This window comes from Fistularia commersonii, chromosome 13 (genome assembly GCF_037954325.1).
Source record: "Fistularia commersonii isolate RoL2024-O1a breed Wild chromosome 13, RoL_Fcom_v1.0, whole genome shotgun sequence".
NCBI classification, from domain to species: domain Eukaryota; kingdom Metazoa; phylum Chordata; class Actinopteri; order Syngnathiformes; family Fistulariidae; genus Fistularia; species Fistularia commersonii.
In genome coordinates this window covers 16,464,299-16,481,880 of record NC_141296.1, presented here as the reverse complement: position 1 = coordinate 16,481,880, position 17,582 = coordinate 16,464,299, and the positions used below count along the sequence as shown (strand labels likewise).

General features: G+C 51.1%; 1 protein-coding gene across 1 annotated transcript; it reads left to right on the top strand.

Annotated features, from left to right (window-relative positions):
* The first annotated feature begins 3,440 nt into the window (after positions 1 to 3,440).
* LOC147228018 (BTB/POZ domain-containing protein KCTD16-like) lies at positions 3,441 to 14,109 on the top strand. Its single transcript, XM_086158384.1, has 2 exons — positions 3,441 to 4,757; positions 12,732 to 14,109. The coding sequence occupies exons 1-2, from the start codon at positions 3,944 to 3,946 to the stop codon at positions 13,181 to 13,183; spliced, it is 1,266 nt and encodes a 421-aa protein (XP_086014510.1). The 5' UTR covers positions 3,441 to 3,943; the 3' UTR covers positions 13,184 to 14,109.
* The last annotated feature ends 3,473 nt before the right edge of the window (positions 14,110 to 17,582 follow it).

The window sequence follows — 17,582 nt, the reverse complement described above, 5'->3', positions numbered from 1 at the left end:
GAGACGTCCGTGACAAACCACCAGAGAGCCGTGACAGTCACATGTAGATCTGGCACCGTGGCCCTGTGAGGTGACCCCGACACACACACACACACACACACCGATCCACGTATCGACGCTTTGGTCTGACGGCTCAGTGACGCTGCTTACATTCATGATAATGTAGAATAACACGCAGGTATGGCTCGATCTGTGTGCCGCGCGTCGTCCGACTGTATTTTTTGATATTTGATGCCACATTTATGATGCTCGATCGATGCATTTGTTTGAGTCACGAATGTTGGGGTTTATGTTGATGCTTGTTTTCTGTGGGATTTCGGGGTGGCTGGGAATGATGTGTGTGTGTGCTTCGGGGTGCAGTGAGTTCTGTTCTACCTGGAATTGAGCAGGAACAGTTAGTTGTATTGCAGACTCGTGTGGCCAACAACAGCTATTGCTCATTAAACACACCTTTTACCGTCACACGGGTGTTTCCCCGACCAAAACGCTGCACTATCTTAACTCTTTATTGTTGTGATTTTTCTTTTGTTCACCAGAATTAAAGCAAAGATTGAGCCAGGGACAGGAAAACACCTTTAAATGAGATGATGTCTCTCATAACTAGTGTTTTTACCCTAGAGAATGACATCGCTCCTTGTTACACTGCGTTTTCAAAGTCACATTGGTAGCTGGTGTTAATTACGGTATTACGATACCGCATAGCAGTAGGCGACGATGTTCTCCATTGACACGCAGAGAGCATTGTATTTACGAATATTGTATTAGCCATTGCGTTTATTTCAGGATTTTCATACCATGTGGAAAATATATTTAATTCATTCAATACACTCGACACAAATTAAATTTGCCAGGATTTTCTGCTTGAGTGCTGAAATGTAAACATGAATAATTAATGCATAATCATTTTGGTTTCCTTTGTGTGCTCTCATTTGGGGATTCAAGAAGAGACATAGTGTTTGGCACACATGCATCCATAAAGAAATGAAAAACAATTTTTTTTTTATTTTTTTTTTCCTCCTTTTAAGAAAAAGAAAAACTCTTTCCAGCTTCATTTTGTGAAATGTAAAAAGTGAGAGGTACTCCCCCCCACCCCCCCCCCCCCCCGTCCCCCCCGTCCCCTCCTTGTTTTAAAAACCAGAGGGACAAGGAAATAGCTCTGCAAAATCAATTCCATTTGTCAAGACAAATGTTCAAGTTCAACCCGTTTTCATTTATTTGGGAAGAGTAGCTTGCCAAGAGAATTTACAGGGAGTTAGAGACTCAGCTGGGATGTTAAGAGTCTGTAATATTTGTGCTCCAATGTATTTTATAGGCGGCACAGTGCACAGTGGTTAGCGCTTCCTCCTCACAGCAGCAAGGCCCCTGGTTCCATTCCAACATGGTGCTCCCCCGTGTCCGCGTTGGTTTAAAAACACGCCGTCGGTTCACCGGGGAACACGCATGGCCCTGACCTTGTTGCACGTCCCCATATGTGCCCCTGTGAGCAACTGGCGGGCCCATCTCGGGTGGACCCTTCCCTCCATCCCCCACTGCAGGATGAGTGGATCATGAATAAATGAGTATTTTCATGCCAATGAGAGAATCTGCAAAGCCGTGTTTGCAAAAAAGTGCCCCTCAGTAGGAATGTCTATATATTCTTGTGTTACGCATATGTTTTCTAGTTTACAAAACACAGACAAAGCAGGTTTTCAAAAAAAAAAAAAACAACACAACTGACAATTCCACATAACAGGAGATTTTCTCACCCGACGCTCAGCTGGGAATCCCATCGTCTTCCATTCTTCATGCTGAAATTGTGTGAAAATCAACCTTTTGCAGGAGACGGTCTATCTCGGGAGGCGGAGGGGCTACGAGCGGAAAAATAAATGCAAGACAGGAGGCGGGGAAATCGTCTCTAACGGGCTGATGAGTGATATGAATAAGAAACGGGGTTTACGGCACAGTTGGGGGAGCGGCTCGGCCCCACGGAAGGCAGGCAGGCAGGCGGTGGAGGGTAAAGGCCCGACCGTGCTGTTATACAGGAGACCCGGATTGATTAGACAAACAAATCACCCCGAAACCCCAGGGACCGTTCGCGCCTCCTTGTATTGAACGCTTTTTGTTTCCTTCCTCTCGGCAGAGGGGTCGTCTCGGGCCGTCGGGGTCAGCCTTCCCGCGAAAAATCACGGTGTATCGCGGCCCGCTCGCCGTAGCTTTCGAGTCCCACCGGTTGAATCCCGCTCCCCGCATCCCCACCGCCGCTGCTTAGCAACCCTTCTCCGGCACAATACGCTCCGAATTAAAACGGCCGAGCGTGACCGCCGCCTCCTCGAAAACCACAAGTCAAGGGTGCTTCGGCATCATCGGCACCTTCTCTCGGCGCCGTCGCGGCGAAATTCTCCTCGTGGACAAACGGTCCAAAACGCAGGACGCGTTTATGACCTATTTACAAATCACGGCCCGGAGTGGACGATGCGGAACGTCACCCTTTAAAAATCCGGCCTCGGCGTCTCACCGGCTCCTACGGCTTAGTGACAAGACGAGATAGGGGGAATTTAATTGTCAACATTCCCATGTGGAAAAGTGCACAAATAGTGACAATAGAGAAGAATATGCTTATTCGATATAAGCAATAGAAAAGAGAGAAACAAAAGAAAAAAGGCCGCGTGCAGAGAACGGTTAAAGAAATAACAGGCACACAGTAAGATAGTAAAAATGACATGATGTCTAAATATAATCAAAGTATTGACACTGCATGAATAAGAGTGTGTTTGAGGAGAGATGGAGACACACTCGTCTCCACGGAGCGGGCCCAGCCCCGTCCTGTCCCGTCACGCAGTCAGAACACGCAGTGCGTGGATTCACGCTGCACGGAGAGAGGTTATGGGATGGATTTCTATGTGTGAAGGGTGCCGGTCGGTGGGCGTGGACGTGGGCGTGGAGGGCCCGTCCGGGGGCAGCCTTCTACCGGAGATCTGTCCGTGGTGCTGAAATCTGACACGCTTTTTTTTTTATTATTTTCACCAAAAAAAAAAAAAAAAAAAAAAAAATGATGATCTTTTTTTTTTTTTTTTTTTTTTTATATTTCTTTTTCGGGGGAGCTGTCACTGCCGAGAAGTCATTGAGCAAGACGCGGGGCGGGAGGGGGTTGTCAGCCGGGTGGAGGCAAAAAAAAAAGGGAAAATGTAAATGCAAAAGCCTCTGTGAAGACTCTGCCAGGGCTGAGGGGGATTAAATAATCCACGACGTGCATTAGAGCCGGATCCCGTGCTGCGGATTAGAATTTCACGAGGAGGCGCGCCCACGTCAGCCCGCCGCGCGTCCGCCGGCATGAAAAATGTCATTTTTCTTTAAGATGATGTAAGACATTACTTCTCGGGACCTCTCTCTCCCAGCTTGGAGCCCCCCCCCCTCCTCCCCTCCTCCTCCTCCCCAGCTGCAGCCGCACTCCTCAGCAGTTTGGCAAAGATGCGTGTGCGCGCATAGGACTTCCACTCGCGTCCGCTCCTCCGCCTCCTGCTCGCGGAACCTCGTGGCGTGGGTGAACGACTCTCTCCGCGCACGTCCACTTTTAAGTCGGATTGTGATTGAAGCCAAAACTTGAGAAGAAGTGCTTCTGGCGGAACATCTCGGGGCGGAGGAGAGGATCGTGTTCCCGCGGTGAATGCGCGTAACACGAAGCCCTCACCGGTGATGAGCATCGATTGCCTTAAAAAGGGGATGCGCGGCGTCCGGGCGCGTTTACGCGCACGCCCGGAGGATCCACAGTAGACGGACGCGGGAGGCTGCGGCGGACGCGCATCCATCCATCCACCCACCCATCCATCCATCCATCCATCCATCCATCCATCCATCCATCCATCCATCCATCCACGACGGGATGAAGTAACACTTGGGACGCGTGTGTGCGTGGATCAAGAACCCCCCCACCCCCCCCAGTCCATCTCACCCCCCCGCAAAAAGAATGGCACTGAGTGAAAACTGCAAAATGCAAGCGTCCAAGGAGCAGGGCGCGGTGCAGAGCCCTCCGTCCGACGTGGTGGAGCTGAACGTGGGCGGCCAGGTGTACTACACCCGCCTCTCCACCCTCACCTCGTTTCCCAACTCGCTGCTGGGGAAGCTCTTCTCCAGCAAGAAGGGCTCCACCAACGACCTGTCCCGGGACTTCCGCGGGCGGTACTTCATCGACAGGGACGGCTTTCTGTTCCGGTACGTGCTGGATTACCTGCGGGACAAGCAGGTGGTCTTGCCGGATCACTTCCCGGAGCGGGGCCGCCTGAAGCGGGAGGCGGAGTACTTCCAGCTGCCGGAGCTGGCCAAACTTCTGGAGGAGTCCAAGCTGCTCCGGGAGGACCTGTCCTGCAGCGACCTGGACGACGCGCCCGGCGACCAGAGGTTTTTCCCGTCCTACTCCCTGGACCGGAGGTACGGCTACATCACGGTGGCGCTGAGAGGCGTCTGCGCCGGGAAGGACGCCGAGTCCGACGCCAAGGCCAGGAAGTTGCCGCGCATCTTCGTCAGCGGCCGCGTCGGTTTGGCCAAGGAGGTGTTCGGCGACGCCCTGAACGACAACCGGGACCCGGACCGGGCCCCGGACCGGTACACCTGCAGGTTCTCCCTCAAGTTCAAGCACCCGGAGAGGGCGTTCGACATGCTGTCCGAGAGCGGCTTCCACATCGTGGCCTGCGGCTCGTCCCTGAGCGCCGCCGGGGGCCCCTGGGGGCCCCTGGGGGCCGACGAGCGGCTCTGGGCCAACTCCGCGCACTACATCTTCTACCGTGAGTATGGCGGGGGCGGGGGGGGGGGGGGGGGGGGGGTCCCAGAAGTTATCCCGGTGCAGGAATATGGGGAAAAAAGAACTTTAAATGCATAAAATGGATAAATGACGCGAGAGTGGAATGGCCAGGATTACATTGGTAACGCGTGACCTTTGACAAACATTATGTGTGTGTGTGTGTGTGTGTGTGTGTGTGTGTGTGTGTGTGTGTTCTCTCTCTCTTTTCTCCCCCTCTTTCTCTTTGCAGTGTGTGTGTTTGTGTGTGGAGCCCTCTCTCTGTGTGCAGTATGTCAGGGAGTGTGTGTTGTCATTCTCTCTTTCCCCTTCTCTTTCCTTTTCTCTCTCTCTCTGTGCAGTGTGTGTGTGTGTGTGTGTGTGTGTGTGTGTGTGTGTTCTGTTCTCTCTTTCTCTGTGCAGTGTTTGTGTCATTCTCTCTCACTGTTCAATGTGTGTGTGTCATTCTCTCTCTTTCTCTCTCCCTCTTTTCTGTGTGCAGTGACTGTGTGTGTGTGTTCTCGCTCTCTTTCTCTGTGCAATATGTGTGTGTCATCCTCCCGCTCTGTGTGTGTGTGTGTGTGTGTGTTGTCCTCTCTCTCTCTGTGCAGCGTGTGTGTGTGTCCCTCTCTCTTTCTGCAGTGTGTGTGTGTGTGACCAGCAGGAGGCACAGTGGGGTTTCTGCATAGCCCCCTTGCATCTCTTGTAATAGTTGACTTGAAATGTGTGTTTTAGGGTTCAAGACAAAGTTGTCCGTAGGCCTCCAGAGAGTGGAGTCTGTTCTCCTCATGGAGTACACACAGCTACTGGCAGGATTCTACCAGTGTGTATGTCGTGTGTGTGTGTGTGTGCGTGTGTGTGTGTGTGTGCGAGCGCTCGCTCTTTTCTCACATTGAAGTTATTTGACTCTCTTGAACACGTTTGGCTTGAAGCTCATTTGTCCGCGGACGATGTGATTGGCCGGTCGGTCCCGGGGAGGAGTCAGAACATATGGCCAATTAAAAAACACTTTGTTCACGACGCTAAACGCGTCCCTCTGGAAGTCGGAGAGAGAAAAAGAAAGAAGACAGTTGGCGGGTTCAGGTCGGAGGTGAAGGAGGATGAACCGGAGAAGATGGGACATCTGGTTCGCTAATGATTTACCCGTGTTTTTTTCATTCAGAGTTATTGTCAGAGGGTCCGGACAGAATTCGCCCGGGTCTCTCGATATGGCCGCGGACGGCCGGCGTCCCGGGACAAAAAGAGGACGGGACGAGACGGGAAGGGGAGGGAGGTAGTTCTAGGGGAGAGGCGTCCGTGAAACTGCGGCAAGAGACGAGATCATTTAAGGGAGCCGCTAAGGGAGAGGACGCGAGGGAAGAGGACGGAGTAAAAGTTGCATGAGGCCCGAGCTCGGAGCAAAAAATAGACGAAAGTACGCGTCGGACGGGAAAGTTCATCGAGTTCGAACGTGCCGAGAGGGAGGGAGAGGAAAGCTAATGGCGGCGAGACGCGGGAAGGGTTTCACGGAAAGAGGAAACGCATCGAAAGGCGCTCGACCAGCGTCAGCAGACAGAGACTTAGGCGGGATGATGGATGGACGCATCTTAGGCCGACAGGCGCGAGAGCCCCCGTCTCACAGCGCCGCAACCCACATCCTCTCTCAAAACTAATACGGTAATCTGATTCTGAATGTGGGACATCGGCTTGCCCGGGGCACGAGTCCTGAGCTCAGCACGCACCATGACAAGTGCACCTCTAGAAGGTTGGCGGGGGAGACAGATGTGGTTTATTGTTGTTTATCGTGTTCAGCTTAATGTCCCCCACCCCCTCCCGCCGTGGAGATGCGGCCGCAGGGGCGGTAGTGCTATTTTCTGATATCGCGACGGCGCATCTCGCGGTAAGGGAAGAGCGGGCGGGTCCGAGTCGAGCCGACGTGGACGACGTTTTTGCAAAGTGACACCGTCGGACGATCGCGGTCGCCAGTAGGTCAGAGAGTGCGACTGATAAAGCGCAGTTTGAGCACCCCGCGGTCGCGACGACGCTAAAGGTTCGCGCGGTCGCGGACCGACAACCCAAAGTCAGAGGGAAGCTTAACCGGAGTAGGGTGGTAACTTGAGCTGTTCTAGACCGGTCTTCAACGACCAAAAGGTGAGCTCGGAGAAAACCGGAAACGGGAAAGCCGGTAGACCGACAACGCTCGGGGCGGTAGTTCGTCGGTGCCACGGATGAACGAGACGTCCCGATCATGCGAGGCTCGCCTTCGACATATCACGAGTGAGTGGAGAAGGAAAGGCGACGGACTGAAGGAGTAGAGGCTCCGAAAATACCCGGTAAGAAGATTGCACGGTGGAAAAAAAGGCGGACCGAATCTGTCTTGTACATCGCGACCCTGTAACATTCGCAGTCTTTGTCACATCCCAGTCTGAGACTAAAACTTCTCAAAGCTGGTCTTCAGACGCGAGATGATAGTTTTCCAAATCTCACCCGACGTCCGGCCGGCCTCATTCGGACTCGGGGAGGCGTGAGCAGGTAAAGCCCAGGTAGCCTGCGGCTTTTAGCGCCTGAAAACACGACGCGGATCACCTCGTCGGGTTGTTTCGTCAGACCAATGTAAGCTTTTATGGACGTTTTAGTTTCTCAACTCGGCGACATTATTCCCGTCGTGATTAACAACCTTCTCTCTCTCTCTCTCTCTGCTGGCGTTTGGGAGCGGCCCCCTTATTGCTAATTATCTCCAGGGAAAGAGCAAAGCGTTGGCTGATGAAAAAGCAATCTGGGATCCCAAACTATTTCCCTGTCTGCAGTCGTCCCCCGTAGATGCAATTTAAGGCGACACGCGCTCATCTCATTTATTTTCAAATCTGCCGATCGTTCGTTGCCAGCGGAATTCTGACGGAAGGAAACTATTTTTCATGCGAGAACCATCGAAACGACCCGCTCTGACTTTTTTGCGCCACATCACGTATCGAAAAGAGCGACCGGCCGGACATACAATCTATTTTCTCAGAGACTCCGCGAGGGTCCTTGGCCTCGTCGAACTACGAGACGATTGTACCCGCGAACCCTACGGTTGTCATTTGAAATGTAATGGCCGTGATGTGCGGCCGTCACGGCCTCGGAACAAAAAGCAGGGCGGAGAAGCGGGAAAGTAATCAGCCGCCGAGCCGGATCGGAGGCGGGGATCGGAGCGTCCCGGGGCTCCCGGGGACGCCGCTCGCCGTCTGGACGTGTCGGCGATGAGAGCGAGAGACGAACGGCGCGCCGGCGAATAACTCGCACACGTCTCGAACGCCACCCGGGTCGAGTCAATATCAGAAGTAAGTCACGGCCGCGTGCCGGGGCCGTTTTTCTCGCAAATGTCGCACTACATCAAGTCAAGTAGACAATGCGGTTCACCTTGGCAGTAAATCGGAGTTTATGGAAAATCTGCAGACTCAAAGGGGGGGAAAAGACGCACTTCTAAATCTGTCATTTGAAGGACCGCGCCAATGGATTTAAAACCAACGCCGTCGCCTAAATACGATTTTACACTCGTGCTGCGACGTCTCGGGGGCGCTTTTCGGTAACGTTTCACTCGACAGCGGTGACAAATGAACTCATCGCGGGGCGAAAGAAACCAACACGACGAGCGGCTTTCTAAGATGACGTTTCGGGGCGATCACGATGAGTCGTCGGCGAACCGGCGGCCGGTTCAAAGCCAGAAAACGAATCGGTCCTTATGTCCTTATGGGAGTCGAGCGAACAGCTTTGCCGAGGCGAGGCGCGGGATTCGGGATCACGCTCAGCTTATTCCCGGAGTCGGTGAACACGGGAGGGATTTTTGGTGTACGAGAGAGCTCAATTGTCTCCTTCATCGACGTCGTCTCCGGGTTTCCGGCGATTTCTGGTTCGTTATAGATTCTGGACGACGTGCTCTCATCAAAAATTCAAAGAACATCCGGTCAGATGATTCACCCGTTTCAGATAAACAACGGGGAGCGACGTGACCGATAACCGCTTTATCGTTCATCAAACTAAACCCGCGGTCTGCGTTTCAGACGATCCGAACGAGCCCGCCCGTCCGTCCGTCGTTTCATACCGGTCTCCTTTGAAACCCCGGGGTTTTGTCATTTCTGCGTTACGTAACTGTCAGAGGGAAAAGTTCCAGCGGCCCCGCCGTCTGACATCTAATGCCGTAACGATCCCTCCGGAGATTATTTTAATGGTGCGTCTCACATTGCGGGCAGAGCTGTAAGGCTCTCAGAGAAGAGGATTTACCGCGCGGGACAAAGTTGCGGTGCGTTTTGCCTCCTAATGCAAAAACATCGGAGGTTGAGCTGCGCGACGAACGTTTTCCCGTCCTGGCGTCCCCGCAGGGAGATGCTCTGCATGTCCGTCTCCCTGGCAGGGAGACACTCGGCGATGGCCGCCCTACATCTCTGGAAGGGGGCGGCGCTAACTTGTCATCCGCAATCACCCGGCGAAGCCGTCGTTTCGAATGCGGATCCTTCGGGACGACGAGGACGCGAGCGACGAGCGGCGTCCTGGGCTCGGGCGATGTGACGCATCCGTGGGTCACCCACGTATTCCTGGCCGGGTCTTTGGTATCAATGATGCGGCGCCGGTGTGATTGATACTGGAAAAATTCAAACGTACGCAGGCACCTCAGATATTATTACACCTGGCGAGAGGACGGCCGTATTCATCAGTTCGCTCCGACACAAAGTGCTGAATTGATGCTTGTGCGGCACATAGAAGTATCTCCGTCAAATGGATTCCCCTCTCATTGTGCAGACGGTCACCGCCTTTGCAAGACAAGCCTTTTTCTCTGCTGCAAGGACACGCTGGCCTAATTTGTGAGCTAACGACCATGTAAACTAGAATCCTCCCGAGGCAATAGCGGTGTCAAATTTATTTGCAAAAGCTGGAAAGTGTAAGCGTATTTCCTCCTTTACGGGCCGGCACAACCGTTCGAATACACATATTTAACCTGCCCGTGGACACGTTCTTCCCTCCGATCGTGCTCATTTCATGCATGGACCCGCGCCTGAAAATAGTCTTAAACAACTGGCGGTCAACTTTCAAAGTTGATTCACGGCGCGCATCAAAGGATGCCGCTATGTGTTTTTCCAAAAAAGGGTCAGTGATAATAAAAGAGAAGTTACGATTACCTGATTTAGGCGCCTTGGATTTCAGCGGGGGAGCTCTGTCGGGGGACGCTCACATCATCCCCGAGTCAGAAGATAAACGGCATCGATAGACATATTTATATCATGCACTAAAATACAAGATAAAAAGCATAAACAGCTTTGACAGTAGGTTCAGAGAGGGATGGCGGTTTCACTGAATATGTGGGGAGGGTTCCACTCTCAAGTGTACAGCAGTATTTCACAATGCCCAATTAGCCTGCCACTCTCAGAATGCTTGTTCTTAAAATAAAATAAAATAAAATAAAATAAAATAAAATAAAATAAAATAAAATAAAATAAAATAAAATTAAATTAAATTAAGATAAAATGAAATAAAACATAATATAACATAACATAACATAACATAACATAACATAACATAACATAACATAACATAACATAACATAACATAGCATAACAATTTAATAAAAGATGATAATTACAATTAAACAGACTGAGATAATGTAACAAAAATATAATAATAATAATAATAGTAATACCACTACTACTACTACTATTAATAATGACAATAATGATAACAATGATGATAATAATAGTAATAACAGTAATAATAATAACAGTAATACCACTACTACTACTACTACTACTACTATTCATAATGATAATAATGATAATAATAATAATAATAATAATAATAATAATAATAACATTATTATTATTATTGTTATCATTATTATTATTATTAACAAAAATATAATAAAAATAATAATAGTAATACCACTACTACTACTACTACTATTAATAATGATAATAATGATAACGATAATAATACTACTACTACTACTACTACTACTAATAATAATAATAATAATAATAATTATAATAATAATAACAATAATAATAATACCCGGCTACTTTCAAGGATCTTTGGGTTTACAGTTTCTTTTGGAAGCTCTGCATTGGATGAGCTCTGGAGTGAGTAAATCAGGTTGCAGTGCACCGGCTACACGCCTGAGGTGTTGAACCCTAATCCTTTTCACTGCTTGTGTTTTAAATACAGATGACAGTGCCTATGGTCTCAACTAGTTCTGTAATTACACTGTTTTCTCTTGGTATGACTGTCAACCACTAGTCAAAGCATGTAAAAATGAAAGCGTGTTGTAGGTGGGAATCGCAGAGATGACGATTTTCATCATCGGAAACATGTGGAGTTGAACGCTCATGACATTTTAGTGATTTTCTTTGTCGTGTTAAACACAATTACAAAACAAAACGGTGTGTCATGAATGTCCATCTGGTGCCTTTATGTCTTTTGCTCCTTCGCGCGAAGCCTGCGATAACACAAAGCCCGTCTCCGGTTACAACGGCTGAGCCCAGAGCTGCTCGGCCATTCATGCATCAGACACTCCGATATGTCAATGTTGAGACAAAAAAACAAAACGAAACCCGACCAAAACAGACATGCTAATCTTTGGCGAGAAACCCAGTGACATTTGCGTTAGAGTTTGTCATCGGACAGCGCCTTCAGTGCTCGCCTCGTCCTACTTTTCTGCCATTTAACAAAAAAAAAAAACGGCAAATCATTCGAACGCGCGCATTGCGATATTGCAGCTTCCAAACAAGCGGGACCTGGCGCACCGGGGAAAAAGGATTCCTGCCACGGTGAGACACGGGGAGCTGCCTGAGATATCTCTGACATGCAGAAACAATATATCTCCCTGGGTAACTCACAGCAAGCTAAGCCCGACAAAAAGCCCCGCTCTTTTAACGCGGTTGAAATATGATCACATAAATGTGCTCTGCAGAGCCAAACGACAACAACACCCAAACAGATTTTGCGATCAATAGTTTTCCCCGAAGAAGCACCGACCGAACGGTTTGAAACTTTGTTTAAAACCGGTGATTTGTGTCATCGTCGTCATGGCAACAGCGACTTCCGGCCGATTTTCCATCGGACCCGATAAATCCCCGGTCTTTTCCTCCGCGGAGCGCCACATCCGTCCAATTAGGGGGCCGTGCACGTGACATTTCCCTCCTCTTGATCCTCGTGGCTGCGTCATCTGTGGATCCTCATTCATTTTCATGCGGAGGGGGGACTGGTGGATTAGCCATTAAAAAGCTGTTAGTCACTCTCTCGCTATCAGCTCGATGTGATCATTGCACGAGCGATAAAGGTCATTATAGCGGCGTGCAAAGAGAGGTTAAAATGCTCCTTGAACTCCATCCACTAGAAACTGATGCGTGCGGTGGAAAGAGGTAATGGACAAATGATCACCCCCTCTGAGACCTCATTGTTGTTGAGTCTCTATCGTCGCATCGGAAAAGCCATTAAGAGGTGTTCAGGGTCTCTGTCGATGGGTTTATTTTTCAAAAATTGTTTATACTCGGGCAACGGCGCCGGGTCCGGAATGATTCGCGCTTGATAATTAGAAGTGTGTGACGATGACAGCGAGGCGAGGATAAGCACACGAGGAAGAAAGAAGGGCGCTGAAATCTTTTGATGGCGCATCCAATCTTCATAACGGGGACTCGCACACTCGCCAGGCATCCTTCCGCCGGAGGGTGCGGGTTCCTCGCTTTGTTTACCCGCGTCTTTTACGTCCTCGTCAACTTAACTGACAGAGTCGAGTGAAAACAGTGAAGGTCATAGCCCAGGAAGTGTGTGTGTGTGTGTGTGTGTGTGTGTGATTTCTGCGGCTCTGAGATACAGTTAAAACGGCGAAAGGTAAATGTCGCCGCGTCGAGAGGCCGCGGGCGCTACGCCGTATTCGCTCGAAAAGGTCTATGTGAAATCCGTTTGCGCGACGCGCTCGCCGGTTTCTTCCGATAACCCGCGGACTCAAAGGAGTGCGTCTGTGATTGTTGTCCAGGTGGGCCGTCCCGATGGTCGTCGTCCCACTGCGAATGCTGCTGCAAGAGCCACAGGAGCGAGCGCGAGGGAGAAAGCGGCACGTCCTTCAACGAGCTCTCCACGTCGTGCTCCGAGACCCAGTCCGAGGCCAGCTCTCCGCAGGGAACCGTGATCTGCGGGCCGGTGAGCAGACGCTCCAACGTCCAGACTCTGGATCGTCCCGTGCACAAAGGACCGGCTCACATGCTTCAGCACGCCGAGATGCGTCGTAAGACCGATATGCTCCGCGTCCGAACCTTCGGCGTCCGCGAAAGAGAGGCCGCCAAGAGGAAAGCGAACAAGGAGAAAATGACGCCCGAGCAGGAGCTTGAGAAATGCATCCAGGACTTCCGGCGCATTAGAATCCCCGACCGCTTTCCGGAGCGAAAGAACATGTGGCAGTCCGAGCTCCTCAGAAAATACCGTCTCTGAAAAAGAGCCAACGGGACGGACAGCTGTCGTGAAACGGTAGACGACGTACGGCCGACTCGACTCGGACGCAGACCGTACGCCAAAGGAAAAGTACATTCTGACCGCCAGCGCGACGAAGCGAAATCTTAAGTAAAATTCACCAAATACCCCGAGCTGACAACAAAAACAAACCCACCTGCCCGCCTCCTAAACAAGTCATTCAAGGAGTGAAACAGATCCCCTTTCCCGTCGACGTCTTCCCGTATCTCAGCTTCCCGAGGGGATCGAATGGAACGACGCGTTCGCGCATCCGCGACCGCCGTTCGGAAGCGGACGGCCTTCCGCGGTTTCGCGCACGCGGCGCGAGGCGCTGTGAATCACTGATTTGTGAAGTATGCACGGTGTACCACCAATGTTTGACACGCACGTGAGTAAATCGGGCTCTCAACGGTAACCCGTTCCTCGCCGAGGGCGCCGGGAACTAAATCTTTAGCGGAGGCGGCAAAGCGACCTCAGGGTCGACGTCGTTCGAATTCATCCGAGCGTCGCGCGACAGCCCGCCGGCTCGAAATGGACGTTCTCAGACGGTGCGCCGGGATATAAACGGAATATCACATCACTCCACAGGTCACACGGATACCCGTAGTCGGCTTCCGTAACGGCACTGCATGTCATTTCACCTTTAGAGTAATTATGCGATATCAAGCTAATGAACGTTCGGCACCCGCGCGTGAATCGGTTAACCCGCTGCGTTTGGACGATTCCGACCTCCGACAAGGAAAGCACCGCCTCATCCGTTTGCCGTTGTGAAATTGTTCGTCCGATGCCGTCTCGTGTTGGATAGAAGATGTTGTGTAGGTAGAGCGTATAATGCCAATGGATAGTTGACTAATCCTTGATTGTAAGTGTGCAAAAGAGCTAATAAATGAGTGCGGATTTTAACGATCCACGACGGCGCTTCATTCGGTCACACCTAAGAAGGGCGAGCGGAGCTTTTTGGGTTTAACGCGTTCATCCATCTCCGTGCACTAAAATAGGCGCGTCTGAAAACACATGGCCACACGTGCAATCCGGAATCTCGAGGAAACGCCGCCTTTTACCGGCGCTCGGAGGTGTCGGGAGGGAAAAGCACAAACGACGTCCCGCTCAGAAGAAGCGTCACATGGTTCCGGCCCACACCGTACAATAAGAGTTGACTATTAAGCCATATAGGCCCTTGTATATTGTATAAGCACAATATTAAAAGTGAATGACAGCTGGAAAATGAGAATAACGTTTCACATGCCGCTCCATGTCTTGAAAGCACACACACACACACACACACACACACACACACACACACACAGGGAGTAAATAACTTTTTACTGGAAATGGGAGTCGTTGAGTTTTGCCATGCCGCCTGAAGTGACGGAAGCCAAGGTGACACTTTAAAGAACCGAATCCATAGAAATATTGATTTATTCATTCATTTCTCTGGTGAAATGCAGTATTCAAAATGATGGCTTTTTTTTTTTTTTTTGACATGGTAGGGGCTTTTCAGGCGCACCTCTGCACCTTCCTCACGTCGGGCTTTTTAAATAAATCTTCCGACCTCCTGAGAGGATCTTATGGAAATGCAAAGAGAACTACATTCAAGTGTCACACGCATTATGCGTAGCGAGCACTATTTTTAGCGGCTGCTGCAGTATCGCCAGATTGCATCCGAGAGGAGCGAGGCCCGGGGACCGGAATGCGGCTACCCCTAAAAACAGCCCGCGTGATGATGGATGAAGAGCCGCCGCCGCCCCCTCGGGACCGCCGGCGTCCTCCGACGCCGTCGCCACGGCCGTATTAAGCAGAAATAAAACAATGATCAAGTTAAAAGGTGTCGCTCGCGCGCCGAGGTAAGTATCGTGCTCCGACAGGCGCAAGATACAGATGAAAATGTTCATCTGTAGATGTTCATCTCACAGATGTTCAATCGAAAAGCATCGCCGCCACCGCCGACTTCCTCCCACCGTCCCGCAGGGCCGCCTCCGGGCCCGCCGTCTCCCGCGGCGGCGGCTTCCTTCGGCGCGAGGCGGGCCCGACGGCGTAATTACAGCCCCCGTGCGAGGAAACGACGTGTGACCCGCTTATCAGATGTGAGGAAGGCAGCGACGGCCTTCGCTCACACGGGAAATAATGAAGGAATGACTGAAAAGCGAGAGAAGCAGACTTCATTTGTCACACGGTGAATACGAGGATTAGGCCGCATTATATGAGACCGCGACTCTCTTTCACTTGTTCTTTTGAATCCGAGATGATAACGGCGGTATTGTCTGGAGCTACAAAGGAGCGCGGTGCCCGCGGCGCCGTCGCCATAAATATCCAAGACCTACGCCTGGCACGCGGCTAAATTTAGACGACCGAAATCCAAGAGTCTAAATAAACACCAGGGAGGTAAATGGAAACTCGACCGACTCGCAGCTCGTCAATACGCCGGGCTCACACTTTTGCGATTGAAACGCGCCGCTATTACTTCATTCTCGACATCCAGACACGGGTTTCGCCGTGAGATTCGTTCGACCGAGAACGTAGGAACCGATAAAACGGCGAGTTTACCTTTTTCCGAAGTGAATGAAGCGCGATTATACCGCGGCGCTTTCTTTCACCGGCGGCCTGAGCAAAGGGAAGCAATTGACAGCCTCAGACCGCGTTTAGGGTTTGTACTCCGGCCTGATTCTGCCAAGTCCGATGCGAGGAAACACCGACGGCAGAAATTACGAATGGACCCGAGGGAAGGCGTGACGGAACCCTGACAAATGTCATCACTATCAACCCCGGCAGAAAATTGCATGTAATACCCGGCATGGCCGGGGACTTCCTGGACTACAGCTGCAGGAGGAGGAGACCAAGAACACGCATCTCCTGCAGGTGTGCACGGATGTGTGTGTGTGTGTGTGTGCAAAATCTTCCATTTTCATACTTAAAACCGAAAGTCCGAAGTGTAAGCCGGTAATCTGACAGACTTAGAGCGGCGGTAGATCCGTCTTTTCCTGGTCTCGATCTTTGATTTCCAACACAATCGTCAGCCAACCGATGAGCTCCGGCAAAACCGGCAGACAAACGATCACCGGGGCGCTTTTGCCGGCGGAGACGGTATTTGTCGACGGCGAAGGACATCCCGGAGCGTCCAGAAGAGGAGCGGAGGGCGATAAGTGTCGACTCTCCGACCGATCGGGACCGAGCGGAGAAGGAGAAGCGACGGGCTCAAGCAGCAGAGGCTCCGCAAATACCCGTCGGGGAAAATCGCACGGTGGAATCGCCGGAAGAACGTAATTGTAGTTTTCTTCGGGAGTCTTGTGAGAGCCAGTCCGGTACGGCACATTTTTAGATAAAACGCTTTCCATAAGCGTTTCAATAAGTTTCAGTGCATCGTCCAGCTGCATGGCAATTTGTTGCATTGTTTCTCTTTCACAGCTTCACTCTTGCCTCCCTTTTTCAGCAAAGAGGCTCTCAAACGCCATTTTCCACAGCCGGGGCGACTCCACGACCAGCATCGGGAGGGTAAAACGTGCACCTTTCTCCCGAAAGAAACGAAAACAAGCCGTGAAAATGTAAGTCGCCGGAGGGATCCGGGGATACAGTTGAGCCCCCGACCCCGACCCCGACCCCGACCCCTCGTCCTCGGGTGCGTCGAGCCCCCGATGCTGTTCTGTATTCACGGTCCACGCTGTCGTGAGGAGAAGGGATCCGGCGGTCCTGACAGGAGGAGCTGATGTCTTCATCCCCGTGTTTTTTAAGACTCCCCAACAGGAGACGGACGGAATCAAAGAAGCCGGCCGGCTTGTTACCGGGTCGGCCGAGTGAAGTCGACGCCGCGCGTGATTCCGGCAGGTTTGCTCTCGTTGCTCCGAGAAGGCCGATTTACCATTTCGCCAAAGTGTCTTCTCTTCTTCTCATCATTTTCCCCCTCATTACCTTATCCCCCCTCTCAAGGACTGCCGGAGAGAATATACAGGCTCAATTAAGCCGTTCTGACCGGAAATCCCATTGCTCATAAATCACATCCCAGGGCTACTGATCTCTGCCGCTGCAACGCAGCATCAGGAACGTGCGGCGGTGCGCTGCTGCGCAGGGCAGCAGCTGCCATAAATCAAAGAAGGAGCACATACTGTACATTTCACAGGATTTCATAGATATATATACACGTACTATATGTATATATATATATGTATAGACAGAGCTGTGTCATTGAAGACAGCACAGTGATGGTGCATTCATCAAGGGCTGCGTAATTTGAAGCGCATATATACATTGAAAGCTAAGGTTGTTTTATAGTTCCCACATACACCTTCGGGGACAAGTTGGTTTTTTTTTGCCGTTTAATTTGCCTTTTTTCAGCCCGGGGAAAAACCGAGCGTCGGAGAAAACGCTCTCAGGGTTCACTCCGAGATAT